General features: G+C 48.6%; 1 protein-coding gene across 1 annotated transcript; it reads left to right on the forward strand.

Annotated features, from left to right (window-relative positions):
* The first annotated feature begins 1389 nt into the window (after window positions 1-1389).
* LOC136662127 (5-hydroxytryptamine receptor 3A-like) lies at window positions 1390-12068 on the forward strand. The gene is made up of 9 exons (XM_066639172.1): window positions 1390-1462; window positions 2703-2869; window positions 3622-3666; window positions 4681-4790; window positions 7102-7271; window positions 8074-8234; window positions 8998-9208; window positions 11375-11608; window positions 11779-12068. Exons 1-9 carry the CDS (start codon window positions 1390-1392, stop codon window positions 12066-12068), a joined length of 1461 nt encoding a protein of 486 aa, XP_066495269.1.
* The last annotated feature ends 206 nt before the right edge of the window (window positions 12069-12274 follow it).

The following is a 12274-nucleotide window of genomic DNA, read 5'->3' on the forward strand; positions in this document are numbered from 1 at the left end:
CAATCTAAAAAGATGCAACACCAGCAGACAGCCACTAGAAAAGACACTGCTGGGGTGAGGTGGGCCAGTTACTCTCCCCCTGCAAAATAAAAGAGGAGCCCCCACTTGAAAAAGTGTCTCTTAACCAGATTCAGTGTGGATATTACTTAATTACCATTTATTTTATTCACATAGTCTAATTCAAGGTGCAGGGCATAGAACTCCCCTAGCTAGGCTCAGAAAACCAAACTATTTTCCATCGGGAGGCAGCATTACAATTTGACCAGGGAAGAACTTGCAGTCTTTTAGGCTGCAATCCTAACCACACTTTCCTGAGAGTAAGCCCCATTGAACAAAACAGGACTTACTTCTGAGTAGGCCTGATTAGGCTTGTGCACTTAGTTGGCAGCCAATGTTGCACTTTGGAGCCTGGAAACAGGACTTTTGGCACTATCATGGGCAGGAGGTCTGGTCTAGAGGGTAGAGCCTCCATTTGCCTGAAGATTAACATCCACAAGGTCGCCAGTTTGAGGCCACCGGCACCGTGCGACCTTGAAGCAGCTGGCAAGCTGCAGCTGAGCTGTTCCATCTGCTCGGAGCGTGGGAGGATGGAGGCCAGAGTGTTAAACCAGATCGGAGTGTAACACCTTGAATGTAGTGGTTCTTGAAAGAAAGAACCTTCTTTCAATTTGTAAAAATCCCTGCGTGGATTTAATAAGCCTGCCTGTGTAAACCGCCTTGAATAAAGTCTTGAATAAAGACCAAGAAAGGTGGTATATAAATACTGTATATTATTATTATATTATTATTATTATCATTAGTGTATTACATGTGAAAATCATCACAAGAATTGAAAGATCACTGCCCCAATTAGTGTCACGAGGATGACATGCACTGGAGAGACTTCATGGTTCCCAGACAGGTTGGGTCAAGAGAGCAAATAAGGCTACAATAATGTCATGGTTCAGAGAGGCAGACTGAGGCCAACGGAGTCTGGGCTCATGCAGGAGGTGCAGAAAGGGAAGCAGGCAGAGGAACCAAGGAAACCTGGGCAAAGGTAGACACCAAAGAAGCAACAGACAAAACAGAGCTGGGGAAGTCCGTGTGGCGATTGGTTGTTCTAGGCCAGGGGTCTCTAAACTTTTCAATGGAAGGGCCGCATCAAATATCTGGCACCGTGTCAAGGGCCGGGGAAAAAATTAAATATAAAATTTAAATAAATACATTAGAGATGGAACTTAGATGAATGAATAAACGAGTGGGCTCAAATGTCCAGGACTTCTCCAAGCACCAACACAGACCAAGAAATAAGCACACACTTAAATGGACCCCCATTCCCCCACCCCACAAGCACAACTCTGGTTGTGTTCGGTCAACTGGGCCAGAGGCTCTCAGGGGATCAGAGGCTGGATGCGGGCCAGACAGAGGCTTGCCGCGGGCCACATCTGGCCCCCAGGCCATGGTTTGGAGACCCCTGTTCTAGGTAAATGTTGTGCTTGCTGACAGAAGGGGAAATGATATAATAACAGGGAAGTGCCCGGAAGCTCAGCAAGTCAGGTGACCTTAGATGGCAGGTGCCTCTCCCAGCTGTGGGAGGTCAAATTCCACTCCAGCATGGCAGGGGAATTGATTGTGGCCAGTGCAGGGGCTGGTGGCACTCAGCCTTCTCTCTATGGGATGTGGCCAGAGTTAAGCCCTTTAAAGAAACCTCTTCTGACTAGGCCAAGATCATGTCTGCCCAGGAAAGGGACTCTCCCTGCCCTTTTCACCTTTTCTTTAGTAATTCCAGTCAAGTTTGTCTGACAAGGCCTCTCCATCACTTGACCATATAAAAAAACCTCGGTTCCTACTAGTCAGCTGCAAATGGGGAGGCTTTAATAGCACTTTTATGAGCCAAGAGGAAGAGCCAATTCACAACTCCCTCCTCTGCAAATTCCAGGGAGAGATATGGGAAGGTGGGTGTTGGGTAACCCTGTGAAATGAGCGGGGGGGAGGGGGGGAAGCTGCAGAACACTTGGTCTGGGTAGATCTAACTTGGAAGCCACAGCTAGAGGTGTGATTGCAGTGCAGTGTGTCGGCTGGGACCCTTCTAGCAGCCACTCCAGACAAAATAAACCCTGTCCATAGAGTTGTCATCTTGTTTGCCAGCTGGGCTCTTGTGCCTGACAGCATCTTGAAGTCAGCAGGTGTATCTTCTCCTCTCATGGAGGTGAAACAGTGAGGAAAGCTTTCCAGCTACCAGATTTCTGAATTTTAGGCAGTGGGTTAAAAGGTGCAGGAGCAAAGCTAGTAAAATAAGGAGAAACTGGCAACGTTAGCAGCTCTTAGCCAAATAGGACCAGTGTAGGAGGTAGCTCAAGGGATCTGTCTTTACCAAAGGAAACAAACATTTATTTATTAAAAGATTTATACCCCTTTTCAAAGTGGTTAACAAATTCATATCCAATACAGCACAATTTTCATAAAACACACAATAAAAGACCACAAGTAACCAATAAAATTCCAAAGCATCATCACATACCTCATCAATCACCATAGCGGCAGAGAGCAGAATGTAAATATAGCACTTTTGCATCAGAGCGTCCACGAAAGTGTGTACATGTGTGATTAAAAAAAGGCAAATCAGGAGATTGAAAAGTTGAATCCTGCAAATTCCACATGGAAAAGAATTAATGGCAAGAAAATATTCTTGACTGCAGTATGTTTAACGTTTTGTTTCCCAGCTTCTCAGAAAGTAGCTCCCAAGGCAGTGAACTCAAGTCAGCCAGCCCTTCTGCAGCTCTCCAAGTATTTATTGACAAACTACAGGAAGGGTGTTCGGCCTGTTCGGAACTGGAGGTGCACGACCACCGTGTCTATTGACTTTATGGTCTACGCTATCCTGAGCGTGGTAAGTTCCTTGGCAACCTGGCCCAACTGTCCTGCTCCTTGGGGTCACTGAGACCTTTGCTGAGACCATAAACAGGACCCATCAGAAGCAGCAAGCACCCCCTTCTGACTATAGGGTAGTTTCAGCACTGCTAGACTCCCTGATGGGTCTTCAAATTGTCCAGTGATCTTCACAATAGGACCAGGGCAGTGTGAATCTCTGAATCCTTACCAGCTCCCATTCAGTTGAAGTCCCATGGGCAAGGCTCTGTAGATGGTCATGAGTTCCATTGAAAAACATTCTTTGAGGGCTGTTCCAACATTACAAGTTTTCAGGTTCATGTTGAGGTGTGTTTTTAAAGTGCACACTTGAAAATATAAAATGTGAGTGTAGCAAAGAGGGGTCTGAAACTCTGCATGTGTTACAGTCACACACCCCAGACATCTTCCAGGGCCTGTTGGATGCATGTGCAATAGCAAACCTTGGTCTCTTGTTGTGGGATTTGAATGTGTAAAGCTACTGAGCCAAGCCATTGGTTTCTCTCTAGACTGTTCACCCCAAAGCATTTTAATAGGAGATGCTGCCAGGGATTGAACCCGGGACTTTCTGCATGCAAAGCAGGGTATCCAGTGCTGAACTACAGCCCCTGCCCCTAAACTCTTCAACTGGGTGCCACTTCCACCTCCTCCCAGCCAGCCCAGCAAGAAGGTGAAGGGGTGAAATGGCCCTTCCATTTCTCCTCCCTGATCTCTGCCTCTCTCTTCTTTTAACAGGATGAAAAAAACCAAGTCCTGACCACCTACATCTGGTACAGGCAGGTAAGACAGTCCACTTTGCCGACAGAGAAACCAGTTCTCCCTTTGGCTGGCAACCCGTTGTTCTAACACCTACTTTAAGCTATATATCTACCGCTGCTGCACAGATGCTGTAACAACCAGCTCTCAGTGACATTATGCAGCCCACTTGAGTCCCAAGTCTTTGGGTTCTTTGCATGACATTCTATTTTCTGGACTACAAGCCCCCTCTGTTTTGCCCCCTTTGTAGCCCTGGGTCGAATTTCATTTGCTTGTGGGGCTTCATTCTGCCCTTGGGCTGGGTCCTTTACACAGCTGCAGTTTCTGTTATCTGTAGCATCCCATTTTTCATGCAGCATTTGCTCCCTCATTTCTGAGTTCCCAAGGTGGGGCACAACAGCTACCACGTACCCAGCTGGAGGGAGACCTTGTGGCAGACTTTGGCTACACTCTAAATCAAGCCACTGCAGAGGGTGAAGTTCCACCATGATAGGTTAAGATCAAAGGCACCAGAGACCAAAGGTGTGGTCAAAGATAGGCTGGTGGTTAGGTACTGGGTTTGGTGAGTCAAGTCTTTGTCAGATACCATTGCAGAGACTAAACTAAACCTGGAGCAACTGATAATTTGAACCAGCCAAGCCCTTGGTTCCTCAAGTCACTTAGGCTGAAGAGCAGCAGTACCAACTTTGGCCATTAAAAGGGTGGCGCTGTAGTTCAGGCTGGTCATCCCCTCTGTTTGCTATTGCCCTGGGGTGTAGGAAGAGGTAAGCTCCCTGCGCCTTGCTGCCAGAATCCCTGTCTCAAGACTCCCAGTGCCTTACAATTAGGATATCAGTGAGTAGGAAAGCGTAACAAGAAGCAAACAATTAGCAGTGCACCAGATTTGAGTGACGGACTAGGATAACATAGATAGAAGTGAAGGTGATTATGGAGCAAAGTGACTATACTTTTGGCATGATTTCTGGGACAGGGACTCTGCCTCCCCATGTCTTTTAACCTGCCCTTTCTCTCCTTCCCCCCCCCCCCCCCGCTCTGCAGCACTGGACTGACGAGTTTCTCCAGTGGAATCCAGAGAACTTTGACAACATCACCCAGATGTCCATCCCCACTGAGGCCATCTGGGTCCCAGATATTCTGATCAATGAATTGTAAGTGCAGTGACAGCCTTCTCCAGTTCCCTACCACCTCCACTCTTTGTGGGGGTGGGGACAGGCTGGAAGAAAATGTGAGGATTTAGTCCTGTGCCCCCCCGCTTTTTATCGCTTTCCACTTTGTATTCTTGGCAGTGCCTCTCTGTTGGCTCCAAGCTGGCGCTATCCTCTGTGTACTGTATATTGCAGATGGAGAGAAGGCTGAGAAATTGGGCTAGTTCCAGTAGTGGGAAACTATAAACAGTCATAATTACCCTTGCCGTGTTGGGCGTGGGATTCAAATATTCTGAGGAAGTCTTTGTTGAGGGGAGGCGAACAATGGAGGGGCAGCTGCGATGCCGCCAACCCCTACTTGGAAGAGAGAGGGAAGAGGGAAGGGGATGGCGCTATTGTTCCAAGCCATCCTTCTGTTGCTTCCATTGGGAGACCTTACAAAGTAGTAGAAAGCCAAGGGGAGGGGGGGAGGAAACCACTCCATATTCATTTTCTGTATCTTAAGACCTTGCAGGGAAATGGTTGCTGTAGCTCAGCGATGGAGCCATCCCTGCTTTGTATGCAAGAAGACCCAGGCTCAGTTCCGGTAGCATCTTCAGGTAGACCCCTCACTCTGTCAGACTCAGAGGAGTGGCCAGTTCATGAGCTAGACCACGGAGCATCATTTTTCATTGTTGGCAACCTTCAGTCTCGGAAGACTATGGTATCGCGCTCTGAAAGGTGGTTCTGGCACAGCGTCTAGTGTGGCTGAAAAGGCCAATCTGGCAGTAACAATCCCTTCCACACCGGGAGCAAGTGCAGTCTGTCCCTGGTCTGTCTCCCTGGCTGTGGGCCTTCCTTCTTTGCCTCTTAGCCTCAGACTGTTGGCCAAGTGTCTCTTCAAACTGGGAAAGGCCATGCTGCACAGCCTGTCTCCAAGCGGGCCACTCAGAGGCCAGGGTTTCCCACCTGTTGAGGTCCACTCCTAAGGCCTTCAGATCCCTCTTGCAGATGTCCTTGTATCGCAGCTGTGGTCTACTTGTAGGGTGCTTTCCTTGCATGAGTTCTCCATAGAGGAGATCCTTTGGGATCCAGCCATCATCCATTCTCACAACATGATTTAGCTCGTTTGTTTAGCTCGTTTGTTTAGCAGCACTACTCTGAGCTATATTCCAGAGAAAATGTAGTCACCAAAGAAGCGCTGAACAACATTGAGTGCCTGCCTGTGTTGGAGGAGCTTGACAGTGACCATGGAGCAGACCTCATGCAAGGCACATGGTTGGCTTTGTATTGATATCCTGATTTTATGGCACTTCCGAAAAGAGGTGCCATTTCAAAGGGGAAGGATATACTGGATAGAGGGATGTTCTTTCCCCTCTCACACAATAGCAGAACTAGGGGACATCCACAAAAGTTGAGTGTTGGGAGAGTTAAAACTAACAAAAAAAAAATTCTTTATCCAGCATGTAATTAGGCTGTGGAACTCCTTGCAACAGGATGTGGTGATGGCATCTGGCCTTAGTGCCTCTAAAAGGGGATTGGACCAATTTCTAGAAGCAAAGTCCATTGCAGGTTACAAGCCCTGACGGGTGTGTGCAACCTCCTGGTTCTAGAAGTCGACTTGCCAGGTGCAGGGAGAGGCAACACAATGTTGTCTTTTGTGCTCCCTGACACATCTGGTGGGTCACTGTGAAATATAGGAAGTTGGACTAGATGGGCCTTTGACCTGATCCAGCAGGGCTCTTCTTATGTTCTTTTGGTGAAAGAGGTTCAGAGGCAATGAAATAGTGGAGAATAAGCAACTAAGAAGAGGGTCGCTAGGAAGCACACATGCCTTTGGGATGAGAGGGAGAAGCCTGAGCTGCACAGAAGCCCCCTGATTGTGGTCACCTGACAGCGAGGAATCACTTATTGGAGAACTCTGGGAAGAGGCTGTGGAGGAGCAATGGTTATCCCCACAGCCCCAGCCTGGATCAGGCGTCCATGCAGCTGCCAATTGCAGTGCCTTAAAAGTCGACCCACGCATTTCAGGGGAAACTTGATTGGGCTGTGGCCATCTCTCCAGGTTCAGGAGACAAAATCCTCGGTGAGCAGCTCAGTGAAGATTTTGCTCCATTCATCTGATGAAGTGGATTGTGGTCCACAAGAAGCTTCTGCTGATATAAACGGGCTAGTTTTTAAGTTGCTACGAGACGCACTGTTGCAACAGAGCTGCTTCTGGAGATGATTTCAGGATGACAAGATGTCTCCCCCACGAGATGATGATGGTGATGATGCATTTAATATCACTTCTATTTTGGAACCGTGTCATTCCCCCACTTCTCTTTCCTGGCAGCGTGGATGTGGGCAAGTCCCCGGCCATTCCTTACGTCTACATCCGCCATAACGGGGAGGTGCGGAACCTCAAGCCGATCCAGGTGGTGACCGCTTGCAGCCTGGATATCTACAACTTCCCTTTCGATGTGCAGAACTGCTCCTTGACCTTCACCAGCTGGCTGCATAACAGTATGTGACGGGTTGCCTTCAGTTCACCTTGTTGGATGCCAGTCACGGGGGGAGGAGAACCTTGTCCAAAGATCTAGGTGGGGAGGGGGTCAGCTCTTCCTCTGCTGTCTCATAGACTCAAGGTGGTTTACCTAGGGAGGCTGACCATAAACCCAATTTTATCAAATGGGTATTATTCCATCAGAGAGACTCATAGAACTGTCCATTTCTCCAGATGTTTTCTTTCTTGTCCTTGCCTTCCAAGCTTCCACAACCTGATCCCGCATAGCTTCTTCAGGCAAAGTGGCAGCTGAGTCTCCAGATCACACTGCCCACCCCCAGCTCAGCCAGACGCCATGTGCCAACTGAGCTCTTTGCATGTGCCACCTTGGACCAGCATGAACTTAAGAATGTCTGATTCTGTTTCAGTTGTGTGCCCTTCTATAATTTCATGATGATTATGGAAGACCAGCCTTTAGTTTGAGACCTCTAGCAATGGGATTTCCATATGCTGTCCCCTTAGGGCAGGGTTGTAGCTGTGGAGAGCCCCTGTTTTACACACAGGAGGTCCCAAGTCCAATCCTCAGCCTATTCAGGCAGTGCTGTGTCTGAAACCTCAAACTGCCTTGACAGTGCAGACAAAATTGAGCTAGATAGGCCAGTTGGCTGACTCAGGATATGACAGCTTCATACATTCACCAAGCAAAAGTGATGTGTTTGACATGATATCAAGGAAGCCTTGGAGATGGAGATTGGATGGACTTGAGGTCAGGGAAAGTGGCACCTTTGGAACCCCTAACCTTCTCTTCTTCCTTCCCATCAGTTCGAGACATCAACATTTCTCTCTTGCGGAGCCCAGAAGAAGTCAAGAACGACAAGAATGTCTTCATGAACCAAGGGGAATGGGAGCTTTTGCACGTGCTCTCCCAGTTCCGAGAGTTCAAGGTGGAGGACAGTGACAGCTATGCTGAGATGAAGTTCTATGTAAGAAGCTATGGGGGACCTGGGCACTTGGGGAGAAGCAAAGCAGGGGACAGAGAAAGGAGATTGGTGCTGGGGTGATGATGCAAGGCTGACAGGCTACTCATGGCCATGGGAAATGACTTCCTAGTTCCATGAATCGCCAAGTTCCATGAATCTCTTGTCCCCTGTTTACAGAAATGCATGTTCAGAGAAAACTTGAGATGCAAGACCTTCTCTAGGCAGCAACAGCTGGAGTTTTATTTGATGCTCTATTCTGGTATAAATACCAGATTTCTTGTGAAGTCAGTAGGGGCTTCACTGAAACTGTTGCATTCCATGTTTATGCTTTTTGACAGTACAAAAGAACGGGGGCTTCAATTTCTGGACATTTTCAACCTGTGTGTGTGCGTGCGTGTGCGCGCGCACGCATGTGCATGTGTTAAAAATAACCACAAGCAGGGAGACACAACAATGAAACAGCCCTTCCAGGGAAAAAGGGTTAGGCTTGCCTGACAGAAGGCAAAGTCTTGGGGGCATAAATATTTCAACAGCAAGAGAGAAGAATGGGTAGCAATGTGCATCCCAGAGGAAATTCTTAGCCCCCCCCCCCAGCTCAGCCAGGCGCCAGATGCCAACAGAGCTCTTTGCATGTGTCACTTTGGACCAGCAGTAAATGACCCTTAATGGATTTCTGGGAGAATCAACCAAGAATTAGCTGCTGTTCCAAGGCGGGTGGTGTTCCCTCCCAGACCCAAGACATCGACATATCCCTCTGTGCCGGCAGGTGGTCATCCGGAGACGTCCCCTCTTCTACGCTGTCAGCCTGTTGCTCCCCAGCATCTTCCTGATGGTCATGGATATTGTGGGTTTCTACCTCCCTCCTGACAGTGGAGAGAGGGTCTCGTTCAAGATCACCCTGCTGCTGGGCTACTCTGTTTTCCTGATCATTGTCTCTGACACACTGCCGGCCACAGCCATTGGGACCCCGCTCATAGGTAAGGTCACAACACCTCTCTTGAGATCAGCCTCTTAGGCAAAAGAGTTATTGTTATTATTGGCATCCTTCAGTCTCGGAAGACTATGGTGTCACACTCTGAATGGTGGTTTTGGAACAGAGTGTCCTCTCCAGTGCGCGAAGCCTGGGTAAAGTAGGTATGGAGGATAGGCTGTTACCCAAGCAGCAAATCCCCCCTCTCCACGTCGCTGAAATGGTCCAATGGAAAGGCAGAGGCCAATACGGTTGGTTCCAGCGGCGTCGCAGGAGTTGCCAGAACGTGACTGTGTTCAGCCATGAAATGCCTCAGGGACTCCAGCTCCGGATTTTGCCTCGAGGTTGACTCCTGAAGCCTTTTCCATAACTGGATGTAGCCACAAGGCAGTGGAGGTTTGGGATCAGAGTTTTCCTTCTCTCAGATGAGCTGTCTTCCCAGGCTGACAAGTCCCATCTACCCGGTGGCTGTTTAGTCGCCTCTTACGACAAGTACAGCCAAACTGAGGGCCTATTCTTATCCCCAGCCCCCAGGGGTAAAAGAGTTAACTTCTCCACATACACAGTAGTGGCAACTGGGACTTCAGGTCATCCGTTGCCTATCACCAACGAAGTGCTCAAGATCTTGAGCCTGAGTTGAGTCCAGAATCAGCGACCCTGCAACATAAGAACAGCCCCACTGGATCAGGCCATAGGCCCATCTAGTCCAGCTTCCTGTATCTCACAACGGCCCACCAAATACCTCAGGGAGTGCACAAGACCACAAGAGACCTGCATCCTGGTACCCTCCTTTGCATCTGACGTAGCCCATTTCTAAAATCAGGAGGTTGCGCATACACATCATGGCTTGTAACCCATAATGGATTTTTCCTCCAGAAACTTGTCCAATCCCCTTTTAAAGGCATCTAGGCCAGATGCCGTCACCACATCCAGTGGCAAGGAGTTCCAAAGTTCCAAAGGCATGCTGAGTTAATGCGCAACTCAATGCACAAGTCGCAAAATAGGCGACTGTCATGACTCAACTCATGAAAAATTTTGAGTCATTTAGAGAAATGAGTTTTGTGCATTTAAAAAAAAACTTAAAAAAAACCTTTTCCCCTCAACCCTTCCAATCCCCACCTCCTAGAACCAGGCTACCCTGCTGCTACTGTCCTTGTGAATGCTGGCTTCTTGATCACCCAGCTACACACACGTGATAGGTACTCAAGATAGTGACTTGTGTCAATTCGAGTCCTGACTCAGTTTTAGAGCCACTGCCCCTGAGTTACAAGTTGCGTCTGGGTCAGCAACATCCAAAACAGTCGATTCAAGTCATCTAAAACCACATTTTGGGGTAACTCAAGTCAAGTCATCATGAGTCGAGTGCCCAACCCTGACTGTCACACTAGTGCAAGGGGTTTGTTGCTGAACCCCTTTCTCATTCATTGTTGCAAGTGCTGCTGGGATGGTGACATAAGCCAACAGGTGCAGGGGTGCTAGAATTCCATGCTCATTCTGAAGGATCATTCCATGTTTGCTTACCTCTGCTATGTCTTAGTTAGCTAAGAAATGGGCTTGCTCAGTTTTCTAGGATTTAGCCACCCATCTAAATCCAAAAAGCCACTTTTTTTGGAACACAGCAGTGGCCACAAGACTTGCTTTGAGCAGAATGAGACTTCTGTGCTTGTGCCCCACAGCTAAAAGGACACATCTCCTGGGTGGGTTTCATTGAAAGGAGATCTCTGCTAAGTCAGGAAGGAAAAGGGAATCATAGCAGACCCTGGGGAGGGAAGTCTGGGGGTGGAACAAAATTACAGGAATTCCCTAGGTAATGAACCTCTGGGTTGCTTTCTGGCATAGATTATCTGAAACATCAAGGTGAAAGCTGATGTGGAGAAAGCTCTCATCTCATCACAAACACCTGCACACACATAAATAGAAGTTCATGAAGACGTGAAGGGATGTAAGATATTTTTTGAAGCAGTAGCTTCTGAGTCATCAGCAGAAGACAGACAAAACGAGAAGACCTTGCTTCCTGCTTCGACAGCAACATAACCTTTAAGAAATATTATTTCACTTCTGATGTTGCTTAAAAAGATGAAGTCTGTGCAATGTGCTGTGTTTCCTTTGTGTTTTGTTTGAGTGTGCTGCAAAAGAAGGTGACTGCTGAGGGCTCTGGGCTTCCCTTCCGCAGGGGTCTACTTTGTGGTGTGCATGGCTTTGCTGGTCATCAGCCTCACCGAGACCATCCTCATCGTACGCCTGGTGCACAAGCAGGACCTACAGCCTCACGTCTCTGACTGGGTGAAGCGCTGGGTGCTGGAGCGGGCCGCCGTCCTCCTCTGCATCCGAGACAGGAGTGCATTCTGTCCGGTCCGCACTCAGAGCTCGGACATCTCCAGGAATCTGGAGAACAATGACAGCACAGGTGAGAGCCAGAGCAACAGACCAGGTAAAGGTGAGTCAACACAACCATTCAACTGGAGGCTTTGCTTCCAGCCCTGTCCAGACTGGGGAAAGAAGGAAGTGAGATGCCCAAGTGGTCAGCCACATTTATCTCAGCAGTACTGACAAGTTGTCCTCTCTCCACTCTCCTAGCCAAACTGAATCACTATAGCTGTGAAAGCACCCGTGACTATGAGGGAGGAGCAAGCAGTCCAATGACTCTGTCACAGGGGGAGAGCCCACAGGTGGTTGAAAGCATCCTGCAGGAGATCTCAGCCATCCGCCAGTTCCTGGAGAAGAGGGACGAATCCCGTGACATTGCCCGGGAATGGCTGCAGGTGGGCTACGTCCTGGATGTGCTTCTCTTCCGGACCTACCTGGTAGCAGTGCTGGCCTACAGCACCACCCTGGGCACTCTCTGGTCCATCTGGCAATATGCCTGAGACATGGACATGTGTCACAGAGGTGGACATGGCCAGTCATTACCCATAAGAGTCGCATGTTCCAATGAGTCCTTTGGAGACCCTTGAACTCCTTGATATGTATCATGACAATGGAGATCCAGGCTCCGGAATGCTTCTGCTGCTTCTTTTTACAGGCATGTGCCCCAGGACCCATGGCTTCAGAGGTCCCTGAAGACTAATTGTTG

The sequence above is a fragment of the Tiliqua scincoides genome, chromosome 11 (genome assembly GCF_035046505.1).
Source record: "Tiliqua scincoides isolate rTilSci1 chromosome 11, rTilSci1.hap2, whole genome shotgun sequence".
NCBI classification, from domain to species: domain Eukaryota; kingdom Metazoa; phylum Chordata; class Lepidosauria; order Squamata; family Scincidae; genus Tiliqua; species Tiliqua scincoides.